This window comes from Neolamprologus multifasciatus, chromosome 7 (assembly GCF_963576455.1).
Source record: "Neolamprologus multifasciatus chromosome 7, fNeoMul1.2, whole genome shotgun sequence".
Taxonomy (NCBI): Eukaryota; Metazoa; Chordata; class Actinopteri; order Cichliformes; family Cichlidae; genus Neolamprologus; species Neolamprologus multifasciatus.
The window spans coordinates 8586486-8601629 of record NC_140445.1 but is presented as its reverse complement, the minus strand read 5'-3'; the positions used below and the strand labels follow the sequence as shown (position 1 = coordinate 8601629).

At 41.0% G+C, this 15144-nt stretch overlaps 1 protein-coding gene across 2 annotated transcripts; it reads right to left on the bottom strand.

Moving 5' to 3' along the window:
• Positions 1-1891: 1891 nt before the first annotated feature.
• Positions 1892-15121, bottom strand: macir (macrophage immunometabolism regulator). 2 transcript variants are annotated; one of them, XM_085165820.1, is made up of 3 exons: positions 13813-15121; positions 10133-10266; positions 1892-5084 (listed from the first exon to the last, which is right to left on the bottom strand). In XM_085165820.1, coding segments are annotated over exons 1-3 (795 nt in total). In that variant the 5' UTR covers positions 13815-15121; the 3' UTR covers positions 1892-4425. The 2 variants fall into 2 exon arrangements, with proteins under 2 accessions (XP_085021946.1, XP_085021947.1); XM_085165821.1 differs by lacking the exon at positions 13813-15121 and having other exon boundaries at positions 1892-5080; positions 10133-10323.
• Positions 15122-15144: the final 23 nt, after the last annotated feature.

Below are 15144 nucleotides of genomic sequence, written 5' to 3'. Positions count from 1 at the left end.
TGAATTCCAAAAACTGTTTGGGCAGGTTTCATTTTTTAAATTTTTTATATCAAATGTTGACATTTCTATGCTTTTATATTAATATGGTGTTTTTATACCAGTTTTCCTTTTGATACTTCCCCCCACTGTAGAACAGACAGAAATGTATTACTGTCACTGTAATAAATTCTACAATCAATTCCTGAGATTTTGCTTCTTACATTTAATTACCATTCATTTCTTACAAATGTTATGATTCAAATTAAATTAATTTATGAACTCTTTCTGCATTCAGTATCTTCCTCAAGGACACTTTGGCATGCAGGGATTGAACCACCAAACCTCGGATTAGGAGATGTGCTACTAATAGAGTTTCTTGAATCAGTGATAAATAGTAAGATATTCCTGCTTTACGTAGGGCTTTTTGTAGAACAACAGAATAGAGTAGAATCTTTTCCAGTCTAAATGACGATACTCTAATATAGTGAGATGCAATTTCCTCTCCAAGTTTTCTGCTTGTATTTGATTATCTTGTATTATGTGTTGTATTACTGGCCTTTGAACATTTTGTTCCTTCTACTATAGTCACTGAGCTGTGTGTCTTCTACATGGTAGTCTAGCTGACAGTGAGCTGTTCATGCCCCTTGCACACAACCTTCTATTAAAGTGACTGCATGCAGTTCAGAATTGAGAATTCATGCGCAACTAAGTAAGATAGTGGGATGACTTTTTTTTTTTTTTAAAGTGACCCAAGTTCTTTATGAAGTCATCATATTCAATCATTATTGGGGTGTCTCCAAAAGCAGCTTTCAATACAGCCACATTGTCAAATAATCTTTTACTGCAACGTTTACAGTGATCTCCATCACGCTCAATAGATAAAAACTTTAGAAAACTTCTTTTTTTATCAGCTGAAAGAAATAGGAACATTTTAAAAAGTGATAACAATAAAGTACAAAAAAGAACTTGGCTACACAGGAGATCTACATTACCCTTCACAGCATATCACACACTGTCTGGCTATTTAAACTGTTGTATAAACTACTGAATTTCACATCCTCTACAGCCAAAAGTTTTTATTTTAGGTAGAAAATTTTACCTAACTTAAGTCACTCATATTGCTAATTAATATTTGTTCCCATCAAGACAAACATTAAAGTTCATAGAGGAAGGTGTAGTGTAACATGTTAAGAGATCACTAGTGTCAGCTCACACAACAACATTAAAAATGTGAAAGTCTTTTTTTTTTTTTTAATTATATTGTTATATTATCATAACACTGCATTATTATTTTGTTTCCACCAAGTATTTGTGGATAAAGTATAAAGAAAAATGCACTTAAAAAGACATGAAAATACACTTGTTGAAAGAATGTTTTGCAGACTATCCAATTTGAATTTGCTTCATCTGAGTCTGGGCCAAGTTGAGAATATTCGTATTATAAATATTCAGAAAGAACTAACTCAAAATTCTCTGTCTTTACACAGCTTTTTAGACAAAAACAGCACTTTCTAAAAGCTAAATTCATTTAGAAATGTGCCTGTTTTACATAATTAATATTACAGTATTTATGATGTTTTAAATGGTAATAATTATTGCTCATCATAATTCATAATTTCTGGCTCTCAGATTGTATTAGAAAGTTAAAGTGGCATACAGCAATGCAACTGACATGCTCTATGGCTCTGACCTGAGAATCTCACAGATTGCACCTCAGATTATTTCATTTTACGCAACAGAACTTGGGAGATGCCATTATAACATTAAATTTAGATTTCACAAAGGCTTGTTACAGCTTAAATTAATACATTTTACACTGATAAATGTAACAAAAAACACAAGTTCTGAAACAAGAATTCACAATTTCAATTCTTTCAAAGAAGCATGTCCAACGGTGCATACTCAAGGGGTGTACAGATCTGTAAGTGTTTAATGGCTTATTTATATATACAATACTGTCGTTGTAGTGTTTTCTATAGGAACACATAATTAGTGCCATGGTGGTAACAGAAGCAGAGAATTCCAGAGACAGTCTGTAGCACATATCCAACAGTGCAATACGTCCAGAAAAAAAGTGTTCTGCAACAGAGGGACTGAAAACTCAACCATTACGAGCTGTAAGGGAAATCTACACACTTATTAAAAACACATCTCACATCTGTACATACTGCTGTCATGAACAATGCAGAAAACAAATGATGCACTGATACATATTTGCTACAATAAGCAATAAAGATTTACAAGAAGTGAAGTGACACTCTCTCACACTCTATCTGTAGTGGAAGACACATGGTCATTTGGTTGAATTTAATCAAACTACACGATAATCCTTCATTCTGGTCAGTGTGGCTGCAAATTGAGTCTCTTAAAGAAGCATGACAAACTCTGCATCCCTCTAAAATTCTTTCTCATGCCTTTCATTGTCACATTAGTAAGCGATACCAGCGGTCTAAGGAGATGACCAAATAATTGAAGCATCCTTAGTTAAAGTCTGACTGGAGATGTTTTACATGTCTTTCCTCTGTCATTTATATTTACCACCTTTTATCGGTTATTGGATTCAATCAAAAGTGAAAGTACATACACTACCAGTCAAACGTTTGGACACACCTTCTCATTCAATGGTTTTTCTTTATTTTTATGAACATTTACATTGTAGATTCTCGCTGAGGGCACCATAACTGTGAATGAACACATGTAGAATTATGTAGTAAACATAAATGTGTGAAATGACTCAAAAGATGTTTTATACTTTAGAATCTTCAAAATAGCCACCTTGATTTGATTACTGCTTTGCACACACTTGGCATTCTCTCAATGAGCTTCATGAGGTCTTTACTGAAATGGTTTTCCAACTGTCTTGAAGAAGTTCCCAGAGATGCTGAGCACTTGTTGGCCCTTTGACTTCACTCTCATCCCAAATGATCTTGGGTTTAGGTCAGGTGACTGTGGAGGCCAGGCCATCTGGCTCTCCATCTCTCTCCTTCTTGGTCAAATAGCCCTTGTGCAACCTGGAGGTGTGTTTGGGGTCGTTGTACTGTTGAAAAATAAAGGATTGTTCAACTAAACACAAACCGGATGTTGCTGCAGGAAGCTGTGGTAACCATGCTGGTTCCGTGTGCCTTCAACGTCACCAGGAAAGCAGCCCCACAAAAAGACACGGCGAGTGGAACCAAAGATCTCAAATTTGGACTCATCAGACCAAAGCACAGATTTCCACGGGTGTAATGTCCATTCTTTGTGTTTCTTGGCCCAAACAAATGTCTTCAGCTTGTTACTTTTCCTTAGTATTGGTTTCTTAGCTATTTGACCATAAAAGCCTAATTTGAACATAGATGTATCTGCTACTGGGACTCTTGTGTGGCATTTATCTGGGCTCTAATCTGAGGTGCTGTTAACTTGCCTAACTAACTCGGATCAACTTATCCTCAGCAGCAAAGGTCACTTCCTGGGGCGTTCCTCATGTGAGCCAGTTTCATTGTAGTGCTTAGTGATTTTTGCGGCTTCACTTGGGCACGTATTGGAAGTTTTGGCAATTTTACATCTGACTGACTTTCAGTTCTTAAAGTAATGATGGACTGTTGTTTCTCTTTACTTATCTGATTGGTTCTTGCCATAATATGAATTCTAACAGTTGTCAAACAGGGCTCTCAGCTGTGTACCAACCTGACTTCTGCACAACACAACTCGTCCTATAATGTGGAAAGTTGTAAAAATAAAGAAAAACCATTAAATCAAAAGGTGTGTCAAAACGTTTAAATGGTAGTGTAAGCACTGATAATTATTATATTTGTGCATCATTATGGACAGAGGAAAAAAAAAAACCTCTTAAAAGCACATGGCATATCTTATATTACGACAAACTTCAAGTGGCATGTTTTTTTTTGTTTTTAATTGATTTACTTACATTACTGTAAATTAGAGCGTGGAAATCATATTGACATCTAAACCAACAGTACTACATCAATAAATAAATACGTAAATAAATGTGCAACATACAATAACATTATATTGTTAATTTGACAACTCCAAATGCAGTTCCTTAATGTCAAACAAACAAGAACAGTCACAGTAAAACTATTGTACTGATGTCAACGGTGCATTTTAAAGCTGATACTGTATGTGATATGTGCTTTCTCAGCTATAAGCTGGTATAATAGTGTGTATCCAACCATTACAAACACACAACAATGCCAATAAAAACTGTCAATAAATAGGTCCATCAGTTATTGCTAAATTTATATAATTCAATTTTTTAACCTCAAAAACTTCATAATGTTAAGCATACAGAACAAGGTAAACCTCCCAACTAATAATAGAACAAGATTATCATCAGACTGTCTCCTTAAAGAACTGTTTATAATCATAGTAGAAAGAAACAAGTCTAGAAATAGCACCTAAATACCCCAGAGGATGAAACACATCTAAAAGAGTTTCACTGTGCTTTCATGTCTTGTTTCTGGTAAACACACGCTCCCCTCGTAGGTTGAGGTGCTGCAGTTGGTACTGTAGCACTTCAGTGTCTGATGACTCTTTGATACTTATTTTGTCCAGATTAAGGTAGTCAAGAGACTTGGACTGGGCACCTTTACTTTTAAGCAAACAGAGTGGTAGTGGAGCATGCAGAGCCCTCCCAGACTCGCCGTGGGCCAGAGATCTGAGGAAGGTGTCGCTCGAACTGGGCATACGCCTTCGTCTTCGACCATTAGTAGCAGGAATGTCGTATGGTTGGTAGTACCGGCCTTTGGCTTTGAAAATACGTGAAGACCGGTGGATGCCCAGGTCCACAGACTTAGGGACAGTGCTCTTGATGGAGCTGGACACTGCATCTGATACACGGGCCTTCTCAGGATTACCTTCTGACCACTTGTGGGCCAGTTTGAGCAGCTCCTCACCAGTGGTGAAGCCCACCAAATAGTTTGAGTCCATGTGGAGAATCTGGTATCCTGCAACAGTACCTCTGATTGGTGAACATGGGGTGCTGGCACAGCGAGGTCTCTCTGCTTCTGGTTTCAATGTGGCTTTGATGTCAGTTGTAGGAAGAATGGAGACACGTGTCCTGGATACTCCACTTATATCCATTTCCATCGTTACAGATATCCTGACTGATCAAAAGGTTAAAAAAAGAAAGAAAAAAAATATCAGCCATGAGAATTGAGACACACGTACACTTATTTTTTATAAAGCATAAAACAACAGAGCTGACCAAGGTGCTGTACAATAACATCAAACACAGGGTGGACAAAGCTGGTGGTGGGAAGTTGGCCGGTCCCAGCACCAAGAAGGAGGATCCAGGCACATCACCACTGAGAATATTGTACTATATCTACCCTCATTAGTATTTACATTTTCCAAAAACCTGATGCCTTCACTTAGATTTAATCTATTAGAAATATGTAAAAGTGGGCAAAGATTTGTGCAAGCAGCCAAGTTGACTTGCTGTCTTGAATACAGCGGGTGAGCTGACAATTGCCATTCATGGCAGCTTGAAGTTGCTCTATAGCACCGGCCCTATCCAGATCAGTCAAACATGGCATGCTTGAAGCAGACACCAACTGGCGATTGACATTCAGCTAGCTGCCATGCTCCCTGTTTCTCATGAAAATGCAACAAAATGTCAACAATTGGAGGAAGAAGAAGAGAAGAAAAGAGATGAGAAGAAAATAAAACAAATAGTTTGTGGTGGGAAGTGGTCTGCGGTCCGCAATCACGCCCGCCGTGTTAAAACACGGGGACTCGGGGGTTGGTGTGGGGTTGTGGTGGTGTGATGCAAACATTAAATAAAGATGGCTCAAAACATGGATCTGTGGTCCCGTCGTGCCTTAATTCCACCACATTGGTGCCGAAACCCAGGAGGCGGCAAGACGGGCCCACAACAGAGCCAGGGAAGGGAGGAGCTGTCCCAGATGATGGCCGAGACGGCGGCTATCCAGCGGGAGCAGGCGGCGGAGGTGCGTCGCCAGCAGGAAGAGCTGCGGGACCAGACCGAGCGCCACCTGAAAAGGATTGGGGATCTGGCGGCGCTGCTCTGGGCCTGTACGCCACCCCCACAGGGGTGTCCCCACGGTGGTGAAGCAGTGGAGGCACTTCAGCAACCGGAGGTGGTAGACGAGGGGCGCAGCGGTCCGCTCAGGCCGGAGGAGGAAGAGCAGCCGGGTGAAGGGCTGCTTCTGCCAGGAGCGGTGAAAGAGCCGCTCCAGTCGGAGGCGGCGGACGAGGCACGCGAGGGTCTACACCTGCCGGAGGTAGAGGAGCCGCTGCGGGAAGAGCTGCTTCAGCCGGGAGCGGCGCTCCAACCGGAGGTGGCGGACGAGGCGCGCGAGGGTCTGCGCCGGCCGGAGGAAGAGGAGCCGCGCGAGGGTCTGCTTCTGTCGGGAGCGGTGGAGAAGCTGCTCCAGCTGAAGGCAGCGGACAAGGTACGTGAGGGTCTACACCTGCCGGAGGAAGAGGAGCCGCTCCACCCAGAGGTGGACAAGGGGCGAGAGGGGCTGTGCCTGCTGGAGGCGGAGGCGCAGCGCGGGGAGCCGCTCCAAACGGGAGCGGCGGAGGCGGTGGTGGAGCAGCTGTGCAAGGACACGGAGGTCCCTGGTCCAGGGCAGCCTGCGCAGCAGGAGCTGGAGGCAGAGGAGCGGGACAGCCCCGCTAAGCTGGGGATCGGCGGGCTGGCCAGTCCAGCCTTGCTGCCACCAGTCGATTCTGCGCGCCTGACGTCTGCCCAGCCGCCTGTGTGCAGGGGCTCACGGCCATGCCTGTGGGGCCGTGTCCGCTTGCTACGCGGCCAACCTCCAGACCAGCTTCGCCGTCGCCGCTGGATGCGCGGGCGGCCACCAGAATGGACTTCCCCCGTCGCTTGGCCAAAGGCTGGGGGCGCTGATGTTTTGGGCCGAGTCTCGCCCCAGTTCGCGGGGGGGAGTAGGTTCGGCCAGATTGCTCCCCGGCCTCAATCGGGCGATGGGGGTGTGTGGTGGGGCGTGGTCTGCGGTGCCGTGCGGACGCACCTGCACGGCATCCGCAATCACCCCGCCGTGTTAAAACACGGGGACTCGGGGGTTGGTGTGGGGTTGTGGTGGTGTGATGCAAACATTAAATAAAGATGGCTCAAAACATGGATCTGTGGTCGCGTCGTGCCTTAATTCCACCACATAGTTATTTTGTCATATATTTAAAATACACTAATAATATTCTGGTTATATGCTAATAACATCAGCTGCCATCCTTTCAACAAAGAATATAAATGGTTGCCAGGTACCATACAATTTTCCAACAAACAAACAAAATAAAATCAGAAAAAAGAATCACTTTCCCTCTGATAAACAGTTTCCTTACATTCTGACAGCACACAAAAGTTTAATTGACTAAGTGTCATAATCCAACAAAGTTAGATCTACTTCTGGGAAAGTTGTACTAATGCCAGCTACCAGCATCAAAAACGCAGTATCGCCCCTTCTAATACCTGTCGACTGATTGGCGTGTATTAGACTCCTTTCACAAAGTTTTACAATTTATGATTCTCTTATACATTCTCATTAGGTTCTCAATGGCTCCACTTTGACAGTTACCACCATTGTTAAGGAGCATGTTAAACACAGTACACTTGTGCAAATTAGTTAAATGCAATGTGGTCAATGTGGTATGTTGCCGGTGTTTCCCTTCTTTGTTGTGATCAGGGTCATTATTCAAAAAGTAATCAATACATATATTACACATAACGCTTTTCTTAAAAGTCATGCAGTATGTTACTTGTTATACTATAACAAGTATAAAATAAAATGGCCTACAAAATGACCTCCAGCAGGCCATTGGTGTGAATTTGGGCTGCAACGATTCATTTGATTCTAAACACAAATTCTTTGTGTTGATGCTTCGTTTAAGGCACGGCTCTGTAACCATGGGAAGGCAAAAGCCACATTTGCGACTAAAAACAGACGAGCAATAGAAACGTATCTAAGAGCAGTGTGTGACTAAAAGGTTTGGCAACATTAAGCCCACACAGCCCCCAGTTTTAAACAGAAACACTGATAACGCAACAGCAGCAGTGATGATGACACAGGCACAGTTTAAAATGAAGCTGGAGTCCATTTACACACACAATACACAAGAGCAAAGAAGCAGAGCCATTACCAAGAGCACAGGTAGAGTGAAAGAAAACGTGTTTCTAACATCCAAAATAGCATCCATCCTTTAGAGAAAGCTTTGTTTTAATTACAATTAAAGCATTTACTTTGAAAAAACCTCCAGAAGTTGTATTAAAATATCCAGAAAAATGTTTTAGTTTTTTGGACAAATGAAACAGATGATGAATGAAACAAAAAAAACGTTGCAGTTTCTAAAATGGAAGCCAATGAGCAGTTCATTTTGAAAGACCTGTATTTTTTCTCTTTTGACTATATATATTTGCTTATTAATTAGACAAAAGCATTTTTTTTATCTGATTACTCAAAGAATCAATGAAATAATCAATAGATTAATCAGTTATTAAAACAATCAATAGCTGCAGGCCTGTGTGAATGTCTCAGACCAAACAATCACAGACTCCATGAGGGTCGTCCTGAGTTCAGTGCCTGGCACTGTGAAGCCAGACTGTCATTTACCATAGAATACCAGAATTGGTAAGGTGTCAGGTGTGTGTGTGTGTGTGTGTGTGTGTGTGTGTGTGTGTGTGTGTGTGTGTGTGTGTGTGTGTGTGTAATGTACTCAGCTCTGAGGGACACATTATCCTGTCAGCTACTAAAGGGAAAGTTAGCCATCAGATCAGATGCATGGCATGACTTTGCCGTAATCTCTACTAATGTATACATGAAACATAAACATTGCGCTATGTAAGACATTAAGCAGCATGAACAAAGAGACACTAAATCAGGTTAAAGCTAACCTGCAAGACAACCGTGATACATGGCAAAAATAGTGTACATTAAAAGTATTATTATTATCATCATCGTTATTATTATTATAAAGGATTAGTTATTAGTGACAAGCTTGTACTGCTAGATCAGCTATTGCACATAGCATATAACCTATCTCATGGTAAAGAGCTGAAACTCATCTTACAAACTCACCAGATTAATCAGGTAATGGCATTTACCAGTCCTTTTGGGATCTAGCAGCCCAGCTATATTAATATTTCTTCCACTTGAAAAAGCAGCCCTAGTTGTAACTTGAATTTATTTAATGCTTAATTTAAGCCACTGAAGAAAAATGATGCAATGTTCCATCCTAAGCTAAGCTTGCAGAAATGCAGTAAACTGTTCGGTATAAAACGTCAATAATTACTGAAGAATAACAGATGACCACTCAGAAAAGAAAAAAACATACTGCTAACTTGCACAGGAAACAGCAATCTTATAGTTCAGTGAAAAGGGGCCTTGAAGGGAGGAAAGCCAATACCGGGAGCAATACTGTAAAAAAAACCCAGAAAATCAGTCATTAATTTGTGTGAATAAAGGGTGCTGGCTATTTTTTTTCTTTCCATGAAACAATTATAAACCAAGATATTTTATGTTTCCAGAGTTTAATTTTAAAGAGAAATGGAACTATTTAAACACAGAGGACCCGCACCCATAAAAATAGGACTAATAGCCGCAGCGCCTGCAAGCGCAATGGCGAAGCTAGTCGTGCCATACGAAGGGAGCCTGGAAAAAGCAGCAGCAACGACAAGCATTGTTATTATACCAGTGCTACTGGCTTCATACCAACACACGTACATCTCAAGTGTGATACAATTGATAACCTTAATATTAATGTCGTATTTTCGAAGGAAGTGAGATAGCGCAGGTGGAAGAAATGGCTGTTACACCAAACGACAGGCCTGATTCATTCTGTTCCTCGCTGAATCAGATGGCTCACCGCGCTAGTGAGAGCAAAAACCTCTTACATACAAAACGTTAGTACACTCAACACACATTATCTACATTTCTGTAGAACCGTAGTTTAAATGCGACGTCTCGCAGCGTTTTAAACACTGGCTCAGCACCGCACTTAAAACACCGATGCTGACCACTCGACTGTCGCTATATGGCCTGGAGAAGCTAGTTCATCATCCGTAATGTTCACCGGAGATTTTCTGGCTTCATAGCCTATTAACCGACAGCAGAAGGAAAAAATAAATACTACTAATGATAATAATAAGAAAGAAATAAGGAATTATAACACGAACCCTCGAAATCTCCGCACTCCGTTATCTCACGCCCGTGCTCGTCAACAGCAACAGGAACACTTCCTGTCTTCTTCTTCTTCTTCTTTTTTCCAGGAAGAAGAAAGCATAGGATGACAAGGCTGGAATTTACACACCTGTGTAATTACGAGCAAAATCAAATTCAGTGAAATGTAATTACATCAGTTATTCCCAACGAAACATTTTCATGAACAAATTCAAAAAATACGAGCTTAACACTGGAAGTCCCAGGCTTTTCTAAGCCCACGTCAGCCAAGTGGAAGCTAAATTGGCTAGTCTTTTAGCATCAATTCATATGTAAATTAGGTTGTTACTTGAGGAGTGGGGGAGTGGGGGTGTGTGAATGATTGCTGATTTCTAACTACCAACTGCCTCTTTGTTAGTGTGTGGGGGTGGGGAGCTGCTAAAAGCTGTGAACTTCCTTTCCTGTTGAGGTCAATGAAATTGTCCTCTTGCGGGGTCTACTAGGCTGCTGCTCAGCAAACCTGTGAAACCCACAGTATAACCCTAACCCTGCAGTATATAGCAAGTAAACCTGACAAGTTTGGGATCAAGTTTTGGGTGGCTAACTGCCAACTGCCTCTTTGTTAGTGTGTGGGGGTGGGGAGCTGCTAAAAGCTGTGAACTTCCTTTCCTGTTGAGGTCAATGAAATTGTCCTCTTGCGGGGTTTACTAGGCTGCTGCTCAGCAAACCTGTGAAACCCACAGTATAACCCTAACCCTGCAGTATATAGCAAGTAAACCTGACAAGTTTGGGATCAAGTTTTGGGTGGCTTGCGACCTAAAATCCAAGTACATTTGCAATGTCTTCCCATATCTTGGCAAGGGAGGTACATTTGCAAGAGAGTTGGCTCACTCTCATATGGCTGGGAAGAAGGCAAGAAAAGAACAGTTGCTTTGGACACAACCCTCCACACCTTTTTTGTTTGTTGTTTTTTTTGTACTGTTTTTATCAATAAATCTCAGCAACAAAGGAAATACACCCATGTGTGTTGATTTCTCCCTAAGATGGCAAACAGAAACACAAGTTTCCTTGTGGGTTAGGGTTAGGCTAACCCTAACCCTAGGGTTAGGCTAACCCTAACCCCTAACCCTAACGGCTCAGCACCACCTTATTTACATAACAAAAGCAGCAGTTCACAGTTCAGTCCAGGATATTAGCTAAAAGATTACCAGCCATTTGGCTGGTTGGTGGGTTTTAAACGTAGAAAAGCCAAATGGCTGCTCTCTGGGAGTTCCTGTGTTAAAAAAGGAAGCATTTTGATAGTAAATTGAACTACAAAAGTTACTTCTTTTTATTGCTGGAAAATAAAAAGGAGTGCGTCTTTTTTTTTTTTAGGAATTAGATGCAGCAATTTATTGACACATATTCAAACATACATAGAAATGCAGCAGCACATAAGGCAAAGGCAGAGTTTGTGCCATTCTGACAAGCCTGAAGTAAAGATTTAGCACAACCAACTTTTATGATTATTCTTTAACACAGCCTTAACTCTCTTTGGCAGCTCTCTTCTTTAAGTAGGATTCAGGAGTAGTTGTAGGCATCTTGAATGACATTAAAAAGCTGCTGTTCAGCTGCTGTAGATAGTGTTTTGTTTAGTTTGGGTTTTGTTTTTTTTTTAGGTTTACCACTTCTTTATCTTTTACTTGTCCAGTTTCCTCAAAATATCTAACTACACTGTAAAATCAATGGGTAATAGAGCTTTGTGAATCGCTTTGTTGGTGCAAAAATATTGTTTTATGCTGGTCAAACTGTGTTATCATTTGCATATTCTCTACATTCAGTTAATGAAATGGAAACAAGCTATGTGTATTTGTGACATGCTGCTAGTAACAAAAAGTAAAGGCATTTAAAAATAATGTTGTTATTTGTCAGATACAGACGGACAAAATAGTGGTAGACGGACAGAAGAAAACGGCCGTAGTGATAGATGTAGCGATTCCGAATGACAGCAACATCAGGAAGAAGGAACACGAGAAGCTGGAGAAGTACCAAGGTCTCAGAGAAGAGCTCGAGAAGATGTGGAGGGTGAAGGTAACAGTGGTTCCAGTTGTAATCAGAGCACTAGGTGCAGTGACTCCCAAGCTATGTGAGTGGCTCCAACAGATCCCAGGAACACCATCCGAGATCTCTGTCCAGAAGAGCGCAGTCCTAGGAACAGCAAAGATACTGCGCAGGACCCTCAAGCTCCCAGGCCTCTGGCAGAGGACCCGAGCTTGAAGGATAGACCATCCGCAGGGCTGAGAGGAGAATTTTTTGTTTTTATAAGTATATGTATGTAATGTGAGGGTTCACTATGTGGTTTGGAATCTCTCTGAACGATTAGAAACAGCAAGATGGAGATGGATAACTTTCTTAGCAGCCTCTTTACTCTCAGCACACAGCAACAACAACCAAACACTTCCTGTGTATAGCCTTCATGAATACTGCACTGGCAACTCAAAGCCAGGAAAACCTATACTCAGAAAACAACTAGATAGATTCAACACATACTTATTACTGCTTTGAACATGCATGTGTAAACATTCAGATGCGTAAACATGTAAATAGCAAAGCATGTAACCACCGAATGGGTACATAACTAGCTCTATAACCCATTTAAACACCTCTTTGTGTATAAAATAACATATAAATTTACTTCTACACTTTACATATGCGAAAACTTTCCTGGATACAAACCATGTTGGAAATGTCTAAATAACACTAAACAGCTTGTGTGCTGTATCTTGCAAATGTAACACATGAACATTTCACAGCAAATGGAAATTGGGCCTTGAAAAGCTTGCCAGGGCTGCAACCCCGGTCTACATCTCTATTCTGTGTCTCTTTGTACATCTGTATAGTGAAAATAAAGGCATTCTATTATATTTTTTGGATCACACAGGGAATGACCTTCTGATTTCTTCATTGTCTTAACAATTTAGAAATTCTGGATGTTGTTCTTTCTTTCTCCAACACACAGGAGGAAGAGCTGAGCAGCCAGTTTCCTTGTGAAGTCTTCATGCTACCCACCACTTGAGAAAGAAACCAAGTGAATTACGTTAAACAAAACTGGGAGTCTGATTTTGAGTGCGTGTAAATTTTGAGGAGTAAAATGTTTTCCAATTATTTTTGTTCCGATGTGCACATTTAGTTATAATAGAAACAATCCTGTGTCTGTGCTGCAACACCAAGCTTATTTGGAACAGATAAATCTGCTGCATGTTGGGTCTCCTTGCCATCTTAAAACATCAGCCCTTGATAATCCACATCTGTTCACATGAAAAGTGAACTTCTACTTCAATACAATTCTAAAAATCATATCTTCAGCAGCCAACTCAACACAAATTTTGGGTCCCTCACTTGAGCAAACGGTGAGCGCAGCGCATGCTGTGTCCGATGTGAAAGGGCCTTGAAGCAGATTTGGCTTGGCTTGAAGAATGTTGGCCACTTTGGAAGACACCTTCTTCCTAAACATTTTGAAGACTGGCTACTTGGCTTTGAATACAAAGCAATCTGAAATAACAACAGCAAGAAATTAATATAGAGCATCTACCATGCTGTTATAAAAACATTCAGCACTACCAATACTAATAATATTTCATTATTAGTATTGGTAAAAATAAATAAATAGCTGACTGGCAATTTTCAGTTACAACATCAGATCCTGAAGCTAACTTACATTTCTTGCAATTTGCTGTCATGAGGTCCTCAAATCATCTGTCTTTTCTGAGCTTTGGTAGAGTATTATTGTTGAGTCTGGTCCCAGTGATTATCCTTCAGATGCAGGTGACTATGGTGATAAGGATGAGGCCTCTGAAGACGACACTGCCACTCCGGTAGATTCCTTCAGGACCAAATAAGTGGAACCTGGCAAACTCAATTTCACAAGTACAAGCAAATCAAAACTATACTTATATGAATAGTAGACGAATAAATTGACTTAGTTACATTTCATCACTGCACTCAAACTGCCACCTTGTAAAGATTGTAGACATCCTGTACATAAATCCTATACATGTCTGGGGCCCGGATCTCCTCCAGTCGCTGATGACCTGGGGGGCAGCGTTATGGCTCCCCATACCCAATATTAGACACTTACATGGAGAAATCTTGTGAACATATGTGCACCCACACACACAGGTGTGCACATAGGTTTATACACAAGTGTTCAGACAGGTGTACAAACAGGTACACACACACACTATCTTGGTTGGCTGCTGCCTCTAAACATATAATGTATTATTAGTACTGTATGCTGTTCACTCAAAATTTATTACTTACTATTACTGATGCTTATGGTTGTTGCTGTGGTTTCCCTACTATGTTGTCTGCTTTTTGCCCTTTTTTTCCACTCTCAGCAGGTAATCAAGCAGATTTTCAGTGTCTTTTCTCTCTCATTTCCTCTTCTCCTCTATTTTTCTTCTGTTAAATGTCTTCCCAGCCTCTCTTTCTTCCTCTATCCTGTCCCCGGTCCCATCCGTTCTGATTGTAATAAGTAAAAATGAAATAATGATAATAAAGGTTGAACAAAAAGCCAGACAGGACATTCCAAAAGAAATCAAAAATCGCCCCCTGCAGACGGACTATTCTTCAAGCTCGGGTCCTCTACCAGAGGCCTGGGAGCTTAAGAGTCCTGCGCAGTATCGTTGCTGTTCCTAGGACTGCTCTCTTCTAGACAGAGATCTCAGATGTTGTTCCTGGGATCTGCTGGAGCCACTCGCCTAGCTTGAGAGTCACTGCACCTAGTGCTAAAAATTAAATTGGATTTATGAAATTCAGCGCATCATAAAAAAACAATGTAAGTTTAACTTTTCAGATTTTATTTCACTTTTCCTGTGTAAAGTTTGAATCTAGCCAGATTTTTAAACATTTAGTATTCTCTGATTGGTTAACAGGTTACCTGGAATAACAGTTTGTGTCTCCCCAAAAGTTTGAGTGAAGAGCAAAATAAACATGTATGCATAAAAGAAGTGGGGGAGTTGATCTGTTGGGTACCTCAGTTCAGCTTCTC

Coding starts and splice junctions, on each gene's coding strand:
- macir (XM_085165820.1), bottom strand. Junction 5,085..10,132: donor GGAGTGCGGAGATTTCGAGG/GTTCGTGTTATA, acceptor CCTTTTGATCAG/TCAGGATATCTGTAACGATG.